Source organism: Palaemon carinicauda, chromosome 8 (genome assembly GCF_036898095.1).
Source record: "Palaemon carinicauda isolate YSFRI2023 chromosome 8, ASM3689809v2, whole genome shotgun sequence".
Classification (NCBI taxonomy): Eukaryota; Metazoa; Arthropoda; class Malacostraca; order Decapoda; family Palaemonidae; genus Palaemon; species Palaemon carinicauda.
In genome coordinates, this window is record NC_090732.1 from 163,335,005 (window position 1) to 163,351,967 (window position 16,963).

General features: G+C 34.0%; 1 protein-coding gene across 8 annotated transcripts in view; it reads left to right on the plus strand.

The window, feature by feature from the left end:
• ATP7 (copper-transporting ATPase 1) overlaps positions 1 to 16,963 on the plus strand; it is a 91,234-nt gene that overhangs the window by 62,789 nt on the left and 11,482 nt on the right. For all 8 annotated transcript variants that reach the window (XM_068379273.1, XM_068379274.1, XM_068379271.1 and 5 more), the window contains 13 exons: positions 312 to 452; positions 2,859 to 3,056; positions 4,112 to 4,288; positions 6,664 to 6,855; positions 7,084 to 7,243; positions 7,934 to 8,120; positions 9,435 to 9,600; positions 11,756 to 11,876; positions 12,109 to 12,296; positions 12,435 to 12,593; positions 13,059 to 13,208; positions 13,507 to 13,577; positions 15,239 to 15,394. In XM_068379273.1, the coding sequence (XP_068235374.1) occupies positions 312 to 452; positions 2,859 to 3,056; positions 4,112 to 4,288; positions 6,664 to 6,855; positions 7,084 to 7,243; positions 7,934 to 8,120; positions 9,435 to 9,600; positions 11,756 to 11,876; positions 12,109 to 12,296; positions 12,435 to 12,593; positions 13,059 to 13,208; positions 13,507 to 13,577; positions 15,239 to 15,394 (2,066 nt within the window). The remainder of the gene's footprint in view (positions 1 to 311; positions 453 to 2,858; positions 3,057 to 4,111; positions 4,289 to 6,663; positions 6,856 to 7,083; positions 7,244 to 7,933; positions 8,121 to 9,434; positions 9,601 to 11,755; positions 11,877 to 12,108; positions 12,297 to 12,434; positions 12,594 to 13,058; positions 13,209 to 13,506; positions 13,578 to 15,238; positions 15,395 to 16,963) is intronic.

The following is a 16,963-nucleotide window of genomic DNA, read 5'->3' on the forward strand; positions in this document are numbered from 1 at the left end:
AGTACTGCTTTACAGACTATTTATGAGTAATGCAGACATTGTGTGTCGCTGGCAAATTTGCAGTTAATGAATGAAAGTCAGTTACATCTCCAATATTAAGTATTTGAGCCATTTTAATCCTGCCACATGATATTTTGTCTAATTTGCAAGAATTTACATTAATGTTAATTTTACTTCATTGAAGGTTTCTTTTTTTGTACCATAGCCATGATGAGATATATAATTTGATATAATATAGTGCAACATAGAGTCTGATAAAATTTCTTGGTATTAAAAGTCATCACTTTTATCCATATTCTTCCATTCTAAAGGGTAAGACATCAGAGGCTTTAGCCAAACTAATGTCCCTACAAGCTACAGAGGCTACCCTTGTGAAATTGGATGAAGCTACTCAGACCCTAACTGAAAAAGTGATTGATGTCCAGCTTATTCAACGAGGAGATGTTTTAAAGGTTTGTCAATTTTCTTGTAAAACATTTGAATTATCCTTTATGCTGGCTGCTAATGTTACATGTGTTAATTTTACTTAAGATTTACTTCCAGTATTTCTGTAATCTTTTGTTTATTTCCATGAATCTTACATGGGAATCGCATTACTATTATCTACGAAGTGCGAGCTTCTCTGCCTTAAAATAAAGGATCAAATATTTGGTCTCTACCACTAAATCTCTCCCCTCTGGAAATCTCACCAAGCAGCTCCCTTTGAATATGTCAATCTTCATTACTTCTATGTCAAAGGCTTGAGTAACCCCTAAATCTCTCCCCTTTGGAAACCTCACCAAGTAGCTCCCTTTGAATATGTCAAACTTCATTACTTCTATGTCAAAGGCTTGAGTAACCTCTGCAGTACTTATTTTTTTTTACTATACCAGTTCATATAAAATATTTTTTGCTTATTAAATTTGCATTGTGCTAAAATTTACCATCAGAGGTCTTTTGAGAAGACTAACACCCTATATCCTTTATAGCTGCCTATTTGTAGTATGTTCCACTTGTTCACATAAACATTATGATAAAAAAATTATTGGTGGCCCAGAGGAAAGATGACATTAATAGAAATTTAATAAGCAAGAAATGTTTTTGTTTCTGAGATGAAAATGCCGAGTCAGGGATTGTTAAGATCAGGTTTGATTCCTTTATCAATTAGATGAATCTTCTCTTAAGGTCATTTGCTATTTTTATTCAAATGAACTTCTCACAAATATTATCATTCATTCTCACCTCTATCTTATTCACTCTGGGATGTACAATCCTACTACATTTTTCAGAAATTTATACCCATGCAATATTTCTCATTCGTTTTTTCTACCACTTAAAAATCTTTATCTTTCTTCATCAGCTCCTCAATCATTACAGTTTCTCACAAATTTGCTTGCACAGGCATACTCAACTTTACGTCTCTTAAATTGACATGCATTCCATAAATTTTCATACACATTCCTATATTTTTCATTAGGTTAAGACAAAACCCAGTATCAATAAAACCAACCAATTCGATTCCCATCACACAATTTTCACTCGTGCAATCTATGCTCTTTCCCCCATCACATTTTCATGCAACAACTGGTCGTGTACATGCATCACATTATCATTGCACAAACAAACACAGGAGCATTCACCCAGCTGAACTCTCTTACCAATCAGTTTCCCGAGCATCCTCGCTTACTTGATCTTACCTTACATACCCTTGCTACATCCCCTTCTACACTGCATTCAGTACACTTGGAATGTTGGTCTTTGCACATTCTCGCATAATGCCCATCCTTACGACAATTGCCACAAATCACATTTGTACGATTACTCTGACATCCCCTTGCTCCCGGTCATGCTACACCAATATCACTTAACCACTTTCTCTTTCTTTCACTCACTAATACGATGCCCTTTCTCGCTACACCCAAAACATGCACATAATGCTCATCTCACTTATTCTTCTTTATTTTCCCTCACCTATAACATTTTGACAGTTAAAACTATTTGACCAACCTTGCTGAGCACTAGCACTATTATATTTCTAAAACTTATTTCCGTGTTTAAACCATCCATTTGCCCTTACATGTATTCTTATATTACTGGCACTAAAGTTCCTATCTACTAAACTATCAGCTATCCGCCTTGGCCCTCTCAAAATGGCTTTGCTAAAACTCCCATATTCTGGCACACTTTCATCCATTCCAGTTCTTGCACTCACAGTTTTACTTTCTTTCATACACATATTCAATTTATAATCTTAAAATATTTCTTAAAATATTGTCCCATGTCAATTTCTTTTATCCACCTCATTTTTTCCCTCTGTTTCAAATGAACAAACTTATGTACATTCTCAAGTATAGTACCTATAAACTTCATCATCAATTCCTTATTCTCATGTATAACCATTCATCCCCTTATTTCTTCCATGCTAATGTTTCTAAACAACATACATACATAGATACAAATTTACCCACATTCATTTGGGCCTCGTCAAACACTTTTCTACTCCTCTACGTAACACTTACTTTCATGTTTTATCTGTTCAATTATTCTACTTTCCACAATTCCATAATCCAACATCACTTACATTCTTTATCATCCCATACATAGTTAACAAATATCCTGTCAGATACTTGCCTAGTTCTTGGGCCTAATTTCTTTTACTATTGCGTTACTTATCTTGACAATTCCTTACATATTCTTAGAAAAAATCACATACATTCCTACTGCTATATTCTCTCTAATGTACACTTGTCTTATACACTTTTTCACGTCAGCTCTCACTAGCATCATTACGCAATTTCTTCTTGTTTCATAGCTAGTTTTGAAGGTATCTTTTGTAGGGCTTTGCTGTGCAATGATATTTATAAAATGTTTCAAAACAGGTAAGGCCGGGTGAAAAAATACCGGTAGATGGTCGTGTGATGTCAGGCGATAGCATGGCGGATGAGTCCCTCATCACCGGGGAATCGATGCCTGTAGCTAAGAAACCTGGCGCACAGGTAATAGGTGGCTCAATCAACCAAAATGGACTTCTTATGGTCAAGGCTACCCACATTGGTCAGGATACAACTTTGTCCCAGGTTTGTTACTTTTATTGAGAACATTATTGCAAATTTTTACAAGTCCTGTATTTTAAGTTTAATAATTTTTTTCAGCTAAAACTAATGTGCTTCTTTTTTTTAATTTGACAAATTAAAGTGATTTTCAAATTTCTTTGGCTTAACTACCGGTGTTAAATTGAACATTCCTTAACATTGGACAAAGTATTAAAGTGTTATTTACATTATGAATGACTGAACTTGAGAACTATAATGCATGCCATAAAAATATTAACAGGACTAAGCATGCTAATACAATAGTCTACTCTAGCTTTGCACTTGTCTACTTTGAGTATTACCTTCTTGTTTAACTTTTGCTTTACAATGGTAAGATATTACCCGAGAACAGTGTTGTAGGTAGGAGGAGTCTTCCTTTAATGAGTATTGCTCACTACAAGAAATTTGAAATCACAATTTTGAGCAATTAGTTATCAGATCTATGAGTTTATTAAGGAATCGGTAGCTAAGTGTTGGATGAAAATTACTTATTTCTTTGAGGTCGTCAAGTTGGCACTTTCAGTAAATAGTGTAGTCTTTTCTACAGTATTCGTAGGAAAATATAGAAATAAGCAACTTTAGTCTAAAAATAATTTTAAATCCTTGATTTAAACTTTAATATTAGTCAATTTATTTTATTTCCTTGTTTGGTTAAACTACCTACTGATAATGATAGTATACTGTATTGCCACTGATGGTGTTTACTCCAAAAGGACGACTGTATCATGGTAAATACCAGTCTCCATAGATCTTGCCAAGGAATGTTTACGACATACTTCACTGTGATTGTCATATGCTGGGAAGGGATGACAATAACAGTCTTTCAATTTTGTTGAACCTTCCTGTTAAAAGAAAAGCTTATTTTTAAAGCAATTTTAGAATAATGAAAAATATTAAATATCTGCAAACAATTTAGGTTTATTACACAAGAGCGGTAATATATAGGCTAGTGCATTATACTGTACAGTATATGGAAACTACTGTAAATTGTATCCTTAACAGAAGTATTTTGCAGTGTTATAATTGCTACTATATTTCAGATCGTCAAATTGGTAGAAGAAGCACAAACATCCAAAGCTCCAATTCAACAGCTTGCAGACAAAATAGCTGGTTATTTTGTCCCAATGGTTGTGATAGTTTCAACTCTTACTCTCATCTGTTGGATAATAATTGGTTTTGTGGACATGACTCTTGTAGAACCAGAACATGAATTAAAGGTACAGTATAGTTTCTTAAATGTACTCTCATCATCCTTTAAATTATGTTCAATATTTTGATTTTTTTTTTTTTTTGTGAAATTCCCTTTTTTTCATTACTGTACTGAAAAATAACTCTGCCATCAAGTATTTTTCCTCATAAGTACCGTTGTTAACTAAAATGTATTAAAAAATTGACAAAAATATGGAAATTATAATTTTCTGTTTATAGAATTTCTTGATAATTTTGAAATATTTATGTATAAAAATTAATTGTTTGCACAGTACTGTATTATGTGTAGTTTTTTTTTTTTTTCATGGAATAGATTTGGTTTGTTTAATAAGGCCCATTATTTGTAACTTGCCTGATCCTCCATGAAATAGTGTCCAGGCGCATCATAAAAAGTAAAAAATAACATCCCTGCTCAACTAGACTCATTGTTTCGAGGTGTGCATTCCCTCTATTCAGCACAATAGCATGATATGCATCCCTCATGGCTACCAGGGGCTACAGGTTAACCCTTGCCCATATCTTGGTGGCCAAGGGCCAAGACATTGTGAACAATAGAGATCTCATTTCTTTGAATTGAGGCCTCCCTTCCTCCAACTTGCAAGGAACCCTTATATACACCTGTGGTGCTTCTCTTAAGGACCTTATCAGTAAATAGGTGTGTTTATTACCATTGCCTTTATATAAGGTGAGTTATCTTCACATCTTGATATAAGTTGTCATCTACATGAAAGTTTGAACATTGATAGGCCTGCTCTTTGCTAAGGACATCCTGTACAGGAACAAGAAAGCTATTCCTTTCAGTATTACAACTCTTTGGTTTGCTATCCCAGCCCTGCCAGCAGCAAAGGAATATTCGTTTCTTTTCCCCATCATATCCTTAAGTTATCTTGGCCACTACCTTCCTGGCTCTTCTGGAGTACAGAGCAGAGGAAAAGACCAGCCTCCGAGAATGCTTTGTTGGTTTGGATCAGGAACCCACGAAGGCTCTTAGAGGAAGAACTTAACTATGCAACATCTACATTCATAAGCCTTCTAATAACAATGAAATATCAGCTATTCCAAGGCCAGGAGTGGGGAGGCATCAATCAACCTATGTCCAATTTTATTTGGGACCTCCTTGTGGCCTCCATTAACAGCTGGTCAAGTTGTGATTTAGGATGGGTAGGGATTTATAGGAGGGAAAATGAGGAACCCAAAGTGACATGGATCATACCGTTGTCAGTAGGGTAGAGGCCTATAACCCTTCAACAAATGCCTACTATTGTTTTACTTCTGGGTCTTAGAACATTAATGCCTCACCGACCTTTCCCTATCAAACCCTTATTGAGGCCTCATTCAATAAGAGGTCCTTTCTTTCTTGAGGAACATGGGTCTTGACTGCACATCCTCAATGGCTATTCAGGCAACTTATGATTATTAATGTTTCTTTTTTGGAAAAACAATTATTTGATTATACAGTACAAGATTTTTTCAATATGCAACCCATTAATTTAAAGGAATTCTCCAGCTTCTCATCTCTTTATTTTTTTAATCACCAGTAGAAGCTTAGTGAAATGAGGCACAAACTCTTAAAACAGATCATTATCAACCGTTTGAGCTAGGTTCATGTGTTTTGACTTTTTATGATGCAACTGGACACTATTTCATGGCAAACAAAGCAATTTATAATCAGTGGTTTTTTCTATTTATAAAGGATTGTTTTTATTATTGTCAAAACAATACATTCATAGGTAAAATTTCCCCTTAACATTCGCGAAGATTGGGTAACATAGATACAATCTTATGTAAAAAGTATATGAATGTGTTTCTATCCTTCACTGCTTTTGTATATAACTGAGTCAAAAAAAACTTTTTTTATAGCGTAGACAGAAAAAAACTAGAACAATCTTGTTCATAGCTCTGTTACAGCAAATACAGGACAGCATTCCAATTTACGTAACAGCAAATACAAGACAGCATTCCAATTTACATAACAGCCAATACAGGACAACATTCCAATTTACATAACAACAAATACAAGGAAGCTTTCATTAGGCTCTTTTGTAATTGTAAATACTATTATTTCTATTTTTATTCTGTTACATAAAATTCTAACGATGACATGAAATGCTCTGTTACAATGTAGTCTTAAGTTGAAGAGACTGATACTGTTATATAAAGTGGTCTCACTAATGTGGACTAATTGGAAGTTTCAACTGATTAAGATCTCAATAATCTGGACTAATTGGAAGTTTCAACTGATTCAGACTATCTAGTTTCTATCAGTACATTTATAGAAAGAATTAAGATTACAAAGACTTCATTCTAATGATTTACTTCAAAATGTGTCTTTTGCCCAGAAATTTTATTTAGATAAATTTAGGTAATCAAAATGCTTTCACAGGTACAAGAAGGATTTTCCCATTTGGAAATTGTGCTCGAGTTTGCCTTCCGATGTGCTATAACTGTTTTAGCAATTGCCTGTCCATGTGCCTTAGGTTTAGCTACCCCCACTGCAGTCATGGTAGGTACAGGAGTTGGAGCTACAAATGGTATCCTTATCAAGGGTGCAGAACCTCTTGAAAATGCCCACAAGGTATGATATTACTGATTCATGTCTAGTTATGGACAAAAGCTTAATTGGATAACAAATTAAATTTGAAATTTACATGCATTTCATATACATCACTATTGGTCTTAATGCAGGAAGTAGATTGCCATAAAGAGTCAAAATGAATTCAATCTTGATTCTATTAGTATTAAAGCTTAATTATTATTGTGATGGATTTATTGTAATGTTTTTCTATGTATTTATATTAATCAGGTCAAAGCTGTTGTCTTTGATAAGACTGGTACAATTACTCATGGTACTCCAACTTTAGCAAAGATGAGCCTTTTTGTAAATGAAACAGTATGTAGCATGGCTCAGTTTCTCGCTATTGTTGGCAGAGCTGAAAACAACAGTGAGCATCCAATTGCAAGCGGTCAGTGTTGAATTTTCTCGTTTGTTTGTTATTCGGTGTGATCACATTTTTAATTGTCATTTCATTTAAGATAGTATTACAGTATCTAAGGATGGATAGCGATGATCAGTATTTTAGGTAATTCTGATTTGTGCACTACATGCTATTATTTCAATTAAACTTCCTGGAATTCATATGCTATTACATTTTTGTGTAAAGCTTCAATTAAAGAAATTAATACATTTTTGACATGCTTTATATAAAATCCTTTGGTTCCTACAGAAAAGTCACTGGCTAATTGAGTGATAATATAAGTAATGTTTCCTTCCACCTACTGTCATCGCTATTTCTCAATCATACTTTTAGTTACAGCCTTGACATGGTGCATTTGATTTGTTAGAGGAAATTTTCATTTGATAATGTTTTATCAACAGCTTCATATATCGGAACCCTCCCTGTAGAAGAAATTTGATGGCTCTGAGACAAAGTAAAATAACTGTTTACAGTAATTGATCAAGGAATAGCATTAAAATTTGTATTTAAGCTTTTGGGTCTTGGAAGTTATATAAGGTTTAACTGTATCGCAGTTACAGTATTTGATAATTTATGCACTTACTGACACTTTGAAGTTTATAAACAATTGACTGCTATAGTTTGACTTTGGACTATTACCAGTGATTTTTAACATTAATATGTATGTTTTACCCTCAGCCATCTCTAAATTCTGCCGCCAAGCCCTCGGTAACCTCAGTGGTCAGTGTGAGGATTTCAAAGCGGTTTCTGGTTTTGGGCTTCAGTGTACGGTTTCAGGGATAGAGAGCCTCCTAGAAGCTGCAAAATCATCAGAGCTGTTACTAAATGCAAAAAATCTCACTATTAATTACATCAATGAATATGGGTAAGTTTTGTACAGCACCTGTGCATTCCTGCAGCAGCAGACACTCAAGGTAGGGAATGTATTGTCGGATACACTAAACAAACTCCTTAATTGTATTGGCTCTGGTATGCCACAAAATTGCCTCAAACTCCTCAGTCCCTCACGAATGAAAGAAAGGAAATTGCATTTACCTGGTATTACTGCACTTGTATAGTCAGATGCATCTGTCTTGTGAAGCTTTAGCTCTTTTTAATTGTGCATCTGAGGATGAGTTATATACTTTTGAAAAGAAATCTTCATTTTCCGCAAATTACCTTATTCAATCTCCATTTCATTCAGTTTGTTTAATTTACTATGTTTTTATTTTCCTTTCTGGTACAGTATATTCCTGTGACTACTGAGAAAATAAGATAAGCAACAGCTTTCTTACGTGTTCAAAGAGGAAGAAAAGTTACTGATGTTTAGATTAAAGTGTCTTTTTAAGCATGGAATTACTGTATTGTATTCTGTATCATTTTTGGTGATTTTTTATCTTACTGATACTGGTAAATACTACAGAGCCGGTTAATGACGTTTAAACTAGTTAGTATCCTCTTTTTGCAAAATTTACTGTTAATTTTGGATTTTGCTTATCTTTTTTAAAGTATCCAAATCCTAATCAGTAACTTCCCAAAATACCCTTATTATATACTATTACTGTGCTCTCATAATTTTTTTTTTACAGAGTCACGAAGTCAAATTTTAAGATCAACCAAAGGATTGATTCTTAAATGACATGAAAATAGAAGCAAGGCAAAACTAAAGATCTTGGACATCCAAGTTTGAAGAGTTAAAAGGCAAATAATAAAAAGTAAAAGGCAGAAGCTACTAAGAACCTGAAGTACAATCTAAACATTGCCATACTATAGTCAATTCTTTTTAGTGAGGTAGATTTGCACCGACTCGCAGCAGTGCCCTTTTAGCTTGGAAACGTTTCCTGATCGCTGATTGGTTGGACAAGATTATTCTAACCAATCAGATAGCAGGAAACTTTCCGAGCTAAAAGGGCACCGCTATGAGTCGCTGCAAATGCGCCTCATCAAAAAAAAATTAGTATAGGTGTATTTGTAAATGATAACCCATACAGGGAAACCATGGGTGTAAAGTAGCTTGCAATAACTCAGTGGAATACATTCTCTTATCTGATGTGATGGAATGTTATTTTGTATATTTGCTAGACATCACAGTGCTTCAAAAGATTTTCACTAATTAACTACTAAAGAGAATATTGCTGTTTTTTTTCATTATGCTTGTTATTTTGTCTATTTTTAACTATTGATTTTGTCATTTTTACAGGCTAACAGAGTTTTCTGGGGAATCGAGGCAAAAGCGAGAAAATATGTTCGTGATAGGGGATGTTTTGGTGGATTACACAGATGCGCCAAGTGTGCCCAGGATGGAGAACATAAATGCCTTTATTGCAAATACTGCGGAGGGTGAAGAATGCAAGGAACCCTACAAGGTAAATATTTTCTATTTTTTCTATTCTTTAGGTTTTTTCCTTCTCTATGTAGATGTATAGTTTTTGTATTTTTTAACCTTATCACCCTTACTATTTCCTTAATGGTAAACAGGGCATTACATACAGGTAGTTATTGCTCCTTTCTTCTAACAAACAACTCTCAATTTTTTTATATTGCATTCATTCAAAAACTTGCTGCAGTACAATATGTGTTTCTTGGCTAGAATGAAATACAACTGTTTACAATTCAAGAAAATTTCTTGCCATCGGAAGAACTTTTCAATCCCATTTCTAAAAAGTAAATCCAATCATGTGCCACAATTCCCAGTGACAGCTAAGAGAATTGAAAGTCACTTCAATTTAAATTTAACTCTCCTTATACAACTAGGATTTCCCCCTACATGGGATAGTGTCTAAAGTATGTATCTGTATGTACTCATGCTTTATATTGAAAAGTTGGGCATATACCCATAAACACCATCAACAGTATACAATAGAACATTTGATCTAAAATCCAAATAATACCTTTTATACAGATGGATCCAAATCTTAGTTTGGTGCAGGATTTGTTGCATTATTATTTAATATATTGAACCAGTTTTCTTTACCTGATAATGTTTTGCATTATTTCTACGAACTTCCCCTGGTGTTCATGTTGCTTTTTCTCCAGAAGTTCAGTTTAATCAACTTTTACCTGTAAAATTTAAGAATTTAAAAGATTTTCCCATTTCTTTCCCTTCAATAAACACCTCTTTGATGTCTCACAGAATTATAATACAGGAGAGGGGGTTCCCAGCTCCCTCGGGGAAGGGTGGGCTGTTGCACCCTAGCAGTACCAGCGGAACTCGGTTGAGTCCCTTGTCAGGCTGGGAGGAACGTAGAGAGGAAAGGTCCCCTTTTTTTGTTTCATTTGTTTGATGTCGGCTACCCCCAAAATTGGGGGAAGTGCCTTGGTATATGTATGTTAATAAACACATGCCCTTAGTTATGGAATGGAATGGAACCTTTTAGCATTAAGTGGTAAGAATCCCATAACTGCCATGCCAGGTATTCTATGTCCCTTCAGTTTCTCAGTCATGCTGATTTAGTTCATATGCTCTCCAGATTGTATGCTTATTACTATGCATTAAGATGTCTCCCCATGCTTTTGTTAGCAATTATATATTGAATTGGATTCAGGTTGGATGAAGGACTCTAAGGTTAGGTTTCATAATATTGTATGGATTGCTGCCACTTTGATTAATTTTTGTAGGAATCTTTCTTTGGAGAGGATTTGGGCAGCAGCCCAGTGCACACCAAATCAAATTTTTCCTAGCATCATTTAAAGGAAGATTGCTGAGTGTTAGTTCCTATGGTAGCTGCAGGTGATGTTCTAAATTAAATAGCTATTGTGGATGTGCACATACGGTAATTTGGTATTGATTATGGTCTTTTAAGAGTTTGTATGGTTTTGTCTACCATCATGGCTATTATATGCTTAGTTTTGCATTGCAAAAGGATGAGAAGGGGTCCCTTTCTTTTGGTTGAAAATCAATAAGATAAGGAATTTGAGGTGAGCTTTATCGGGTTGGTTGGTGCACTTAATGGTTTAATCATTTGTCTGTTTAATCTCACTTCCTGATATACCCACCTCCTTTAAAGTGCGGGATTCATCAGCCAGGTGAGCTTCATTGAGATAAAATTAATTTGATTAATAAAATTTACAATTTCATTATTCGCCTGATGTTCACCTAATGGACATCCCTTGCCACCTCCCCACTGATTAGTCATGGCAAGAGGATTAATTATTTGGGTAGTCTTTGTATACTGAAACATGCCCACACCTCATTTGGTTGCCATAGAACACCACAATTGATAAATCATATCATATTATCATAGGGGGTAAGACAATTAGAGTGAGGGAGGATGAACATTTTATTTGATTTTTTAAGGATAAATGTCAATATGAATCTGGCTTGAAGAGGAAGCCTGCTGAACCATAGGTAAGTATTGAAATAGTAAACTTTATTAATAAAAACTGTTTCCACTGATTTCTACAATCAGTTCTGTTCCCCTTTCTAGAAAAGTCTTTAGGACCATATTACACTTACTGAAGTTCAAACTTTATTTATGCTAGTCTTTATGATGATGATCTTTTGTATTTTTTTTATCTCAGGTGTTTATCGGTAACAGAGATTGGATGAACCAGAACAAGGTTTTTGTACCAAAAAATGTTGATGATCAAATGAGAGAGCAAGAAGAATTGGGACGTACTGCTGTCTTAGCAGCTATCAATGGTATGTGGCTTTTCATTTCCAATTGTAATTTAGTACCTATATGTGAAGTGTAATGAAAATAATATTAATTAAAGTTTGTTACTCATTAATTTACTATTATAAGTACAAATTAAGAGGAAATGTGTAAGCTTACAGCATTGAATGTTTTTCCGTATTATATGCAATTTGCTTACTTGAGGCTAAATATAGGTGTTCAATATTTTTCTGTTTATTATTATCTTTTTGTTTTCAGGCAAGTTAATAGGAATGATGGCAGTAGCAGACACTGTAAAGCCAGAGGCAGCCTTAGCAGTCTATTCTCTCAAAAAGAGGGGCTTAGATGTTATTTTGTTAACAGGTGATAATCAGAAAACAGCTGCTGCTATTGCTAAACAAGTTGGCATCACAAGAGTTTTTGCAGAAGTCCTTCCATCACATAAAGTTAGTAATAGTTTAGTCGTATCTTCATACTTAGGTGACATTTTTTCATGGTGATTTGTATCTACTACATATATTTTTCATACTATTTTTATGTAACATGTAAGAAGTAGCTTAACAAATTTTCTCATATTTTTGTAGGTTAAAAAAGTTAAACAACTTCAAGAATTGGGCATGAAAGTGGCAATGGTTGGCGATGGAGTTAATGATTCCCCAGCCTTAGCTCAAGCAGATGTTGGCATTGCTATTTCCTCGGGAACTGATGTTGCTGTTGAAGCTGCAGATGTAGTTCTAATAAGGGTATGGTATATGTTTTTTTAATCAGCTTAGTTTCTATATTGGTTTTATTTCAAGAGATGTTGTAAAAAGTATACCATACATTTCCTTGATTACTCTTATATTTATTTAGAATTTAAAGACGTACTGTATATGGTAACTTGGCAGATTTGGCAGAGGACTAGAATTTCCTCAGTGGTGTTAAATAATACAATACTTTTGCTTTCTTTGAATAAAATACCACAAACAAAACTATAAACTAATTTTAGAAATGGAAATTGAATGATATAGAATTTGAAAATAAGATAAACTAAACAATAGGAAATATTGATTATTACAAGAAATGGAAAACTCCTGATAACTGTAGGAGGTTTAGGTGCATTCATAGTATAGAAATAAGAAGTCTTATTATAATTTAATTTTTGTGTTGTCTTACATACTAGGACAAGTCACATTTTCTATAATTTTAACCTTTTTCTTCTTTTTTAGAATGATCTCATTGATGTTGTGGCTTGCCTTGACCTCTCCAAGAAGACTGTCAGAAGAATTCATTATAACTTTGTATTTGCTTCTGTATATAATATAGTGGGGATTCCTGTAGCCGCTGGTGTTTTCAGACCTCTAGGTTTTGTGTTGATTGTAAGTTGAATTTTATTAATTTTCCTGAAATATAAGTACCGTAAGTAGATTATAAATTAATGCCATGAATGACTATATACCTCTGATTTGTTTTGCAATGTAACTTGTCAATATGAAAAGTTTCATGGAAGTAATTTTGATGACATATTGATATCATTTTTAAATTCAGCATTTGTGTGAATTTCATGAATATTTCATTTATGATAATTTAAGGTTTTTATTTGACATCCAGAAAGTAGAGCAAGATTTTCCACAGCATGATTGCTGGGCTTGTTTATATTATAATTTTTCATTGCAGCCATGGATGGGATCAGCTGCAATGGCTTTGAGTTCTGTATCTGTGGTGGTGTCATCGTTATTATTGAAACTGTAAGGAACATTTCTCTTGTATTTTCTTCTCTATTTTTTTTAATACCAACGCATGTAGAATCAAAGCTATTTTTTTTTTTAAGTAAGAAAGGTTTTTTCATCATTAAAGGATACTAGAATTTTTAATTTTGTTGTGTTAAAAAGATTAGCACTTCATGGTATTTCACCTAAACAATTTCTGGCAAGAACACTTGAGTCTAAATGAACTTACAAAGTGTGTTTTTATATACAAAATTATATTATTCCAAGGAAACTACCCAGTATTTATTATGCTGTATACTTCAAGACTCATGCTTGATCGACCTATAGATTAAAAAACAGTGTTATATAGTGGATTTTGTTAGTCAATCCTCCATTCAGTGATGTTCTGCTGTTTGTTTACTTCCCTTTGTTCCTGCACTAGGTAAGGAAGTCTTTTTAGCAGTACCTACATTAATGCCAGGAGTTAAAATTTGAGATGAGGTAGTGGCCAAACATATACGAGGCTGATCCCCACTGCCATTCAAAACATGATATAACAGTTTCTTGGCTCCAACTGGAGCTTTTAAAGACGAATTTGGGAATTGTGACATGATCATCAGGAACCGTCCAATATGCCACATTACATATTATTAGTAAATCTATATAAAGTTTGCTCATGATTGCTTACTTTAGCTGGCAGAGGGATATCGGAATCCAGTGCTAGTACTGTATACTGTAGAGCTGACCTGATCACAGAAATACGAACAATCTCTCTTCCAACGTAATCAACTAGATTAGTCTTTTCTGGCTTTTCCCTGGAATCAAAAGACACTTTTTTTGCATGACTCGAATCTTTTATGGGAACCGATATGAGCTGAAAATAATCCTTCTGAAGAGGAACTAAGAAGCAACTACTTCCTTCTCAACAATTATTCATATAACAGTTTTGCCCCAAGCATGTGATACAGAGCGAATTAGGATCATTCATCGCCCAGCAATAGATCTCTTGAACAGTTCTCACAAGAAGACCTAGAGAAACCAGATGATATCCCCCTTTTAATCTATAATAATTAATGTCAGTTGTCTTGTTGAACTTCCTAAAACATAAAATCACAATCTGGAGTACAGACAAAACTGTGCAATTTAACCTATCGTCAGGAGAACTGATAGACAAAGGGATAGGACTTACCCACACAATGGTATTGTCATACACCATTATATAACCCCAATAAATCAATAGAGGGGCAGGGCTATTACAAGGAAAGAAAATGGGAAATATTTAGTTGTAGGGTGGACATCAACATTTAACCAGCTTTGATATAGAACCAGTATGGTAACATGTTTGCCTCGCATTCGCGTGGCAAGAGATCAATGCCAGCCCAGGACCGTGAGTTTGAGCTGTTTACTGGGTAGGCTACTGCTGTGGTAGGGCACCACAGTGGGGGGTTGGGCTTGCCCGGCTGACGTTCTGGTGAGCATCTATTCTGATGGAACCGGAACTGAAACCAGCCACCTTTAACCTTTATTCAATCTTATTTTTTCGCACTATATTAAGGCTTCTACAAGTCATATCATGGATTTCCTAATGCCATGTTTACTTCATTTTTCCCTTTACAACTGCTATTAAGATAAAATATATATATAAAAAATTATTGACCAACAAATTTGAATAAAAGTTACCTCTTCCTTTATGTTTTCAGCTATCGCAAACCAACAAGAGAGTCTCTCTCTACGTTGGACTTCCATAAAGCGCAGGAGTCTCGTCTAGCAGGTTTAGACGATGAGGATAATATTTCAATTCATCGTGGCCTTGATGATATTCCTGCACCAAACACGCCTTCATCTGCATTATCAAGGTACAAAATTAAGTTTGCATGCTAATCAAATATGCTTTTATTAAATTTCTTTTTAAATACAATAGAGGGGACTTCTCAGTTTTTGTTAGTCCTAAATTATTATATTCAAATCCCCAAGTTATGCAAATTTCAGTTTAAAAGTCAATATTTCTTTATCATTATATTGTTTATATAGTACTTATATTGCAAATACCAAACTAGTTTCAGTTATTTTGCTTTATCAGACTTAAATTGTATTGCCTTTGAAGGTACAGGTATACCTCTCATTTTCTAGTCACTACTTTACAGTATATATATTTGCTTGTTAATTATAAAATAAATCAAATTGTTTAAATGCACTGGGAGATTTAGACTTGTTTGTGATAATGTTTCTATAACAATATTTATACAAAGACAGGTCCATGTTAAATTTAAATACTAGCATGCCCGTGCAAATTGTGTTTGTTAATAAAGTCCAAGTATTGAGTACATAATTTGTTAATATTTTACTTTTAAAAGTTATGTGGTAAATCTTATTATTTATACATCATAGATGTTACTCTTTCATTGCTTATAATTCTTTGCCTTGCTGCAAGTTTCACCAGACTTTTGTATATATTTTTCTATGCTTTCTGCAAATTTTTTGGTGTACAACTTTATATTATTGTACACAGCATGTATGTGGGTAGCTGTTTGGCCTATATTCAGGGTTCACTACAAGTAAGCTAGCTTTATATTTTTATGTACAGATGCTTACTGTAATTTGCTAAGTGTAATACAGTGCATTATTAAATTCCTCACTACCCCAAATCTCATAATAGTGGTGTCTTATGATTGTTAAATGGAATTAATAATATAATGTTATAGTTGGTAGTAGTGTTTCTTTTCTTCTCATTTTATATTGCGTTGAGTGGAAAGATGCCTATATTGGTATTAACTGTGGTATACAGAATCTAGTTATCGCTATATTAAATATTCATTATTTATTTATATAAATGCAAACTCATCTTGTATACAATATATGCTTAAATTTAAAACTGAAATTAGAACACGATATATAAATTTGAAAATGCTTACCCACAATTATATAGATGTGATGTTAGTTGATATTTAAATAGTACAGTAATCCCTGTATCCACACTAATAGCTCCTAGTGGGTTGTGGATATAGGTGAGTAACCTAGGTTGGCCTTTTGTAGGCGAATTTAGCCTGCTCTAAATTTAGGGCCCAACAATGTTTGGTTTATACAGGCACACACTTGGATATGGCTAATGAATAGAATCTAGAGTAAGAATTATTTTTATTATTTAAGTGTGCTAAACACAGAGCACACAAAATTATGCTATTTTATCAAGCAAAGAAAAAATCTATCTCGCTCAAAGACTGTCACAATAGGCTACTGAAATGAGTAGATTGTGTATTCACAGTTGTATATGGATGTATGTTGTATGGTTATTGTATGCATAATGAATACTGTGTTTAAGAGGTAAAATTGATGTTTTACCATTGCACAATGTAAGCACAATTTTATGCAAGCCTGTCCTCTGTTCCATGGGATGCACACCTTAGTTTCAACTTTCTGAGTTTGTT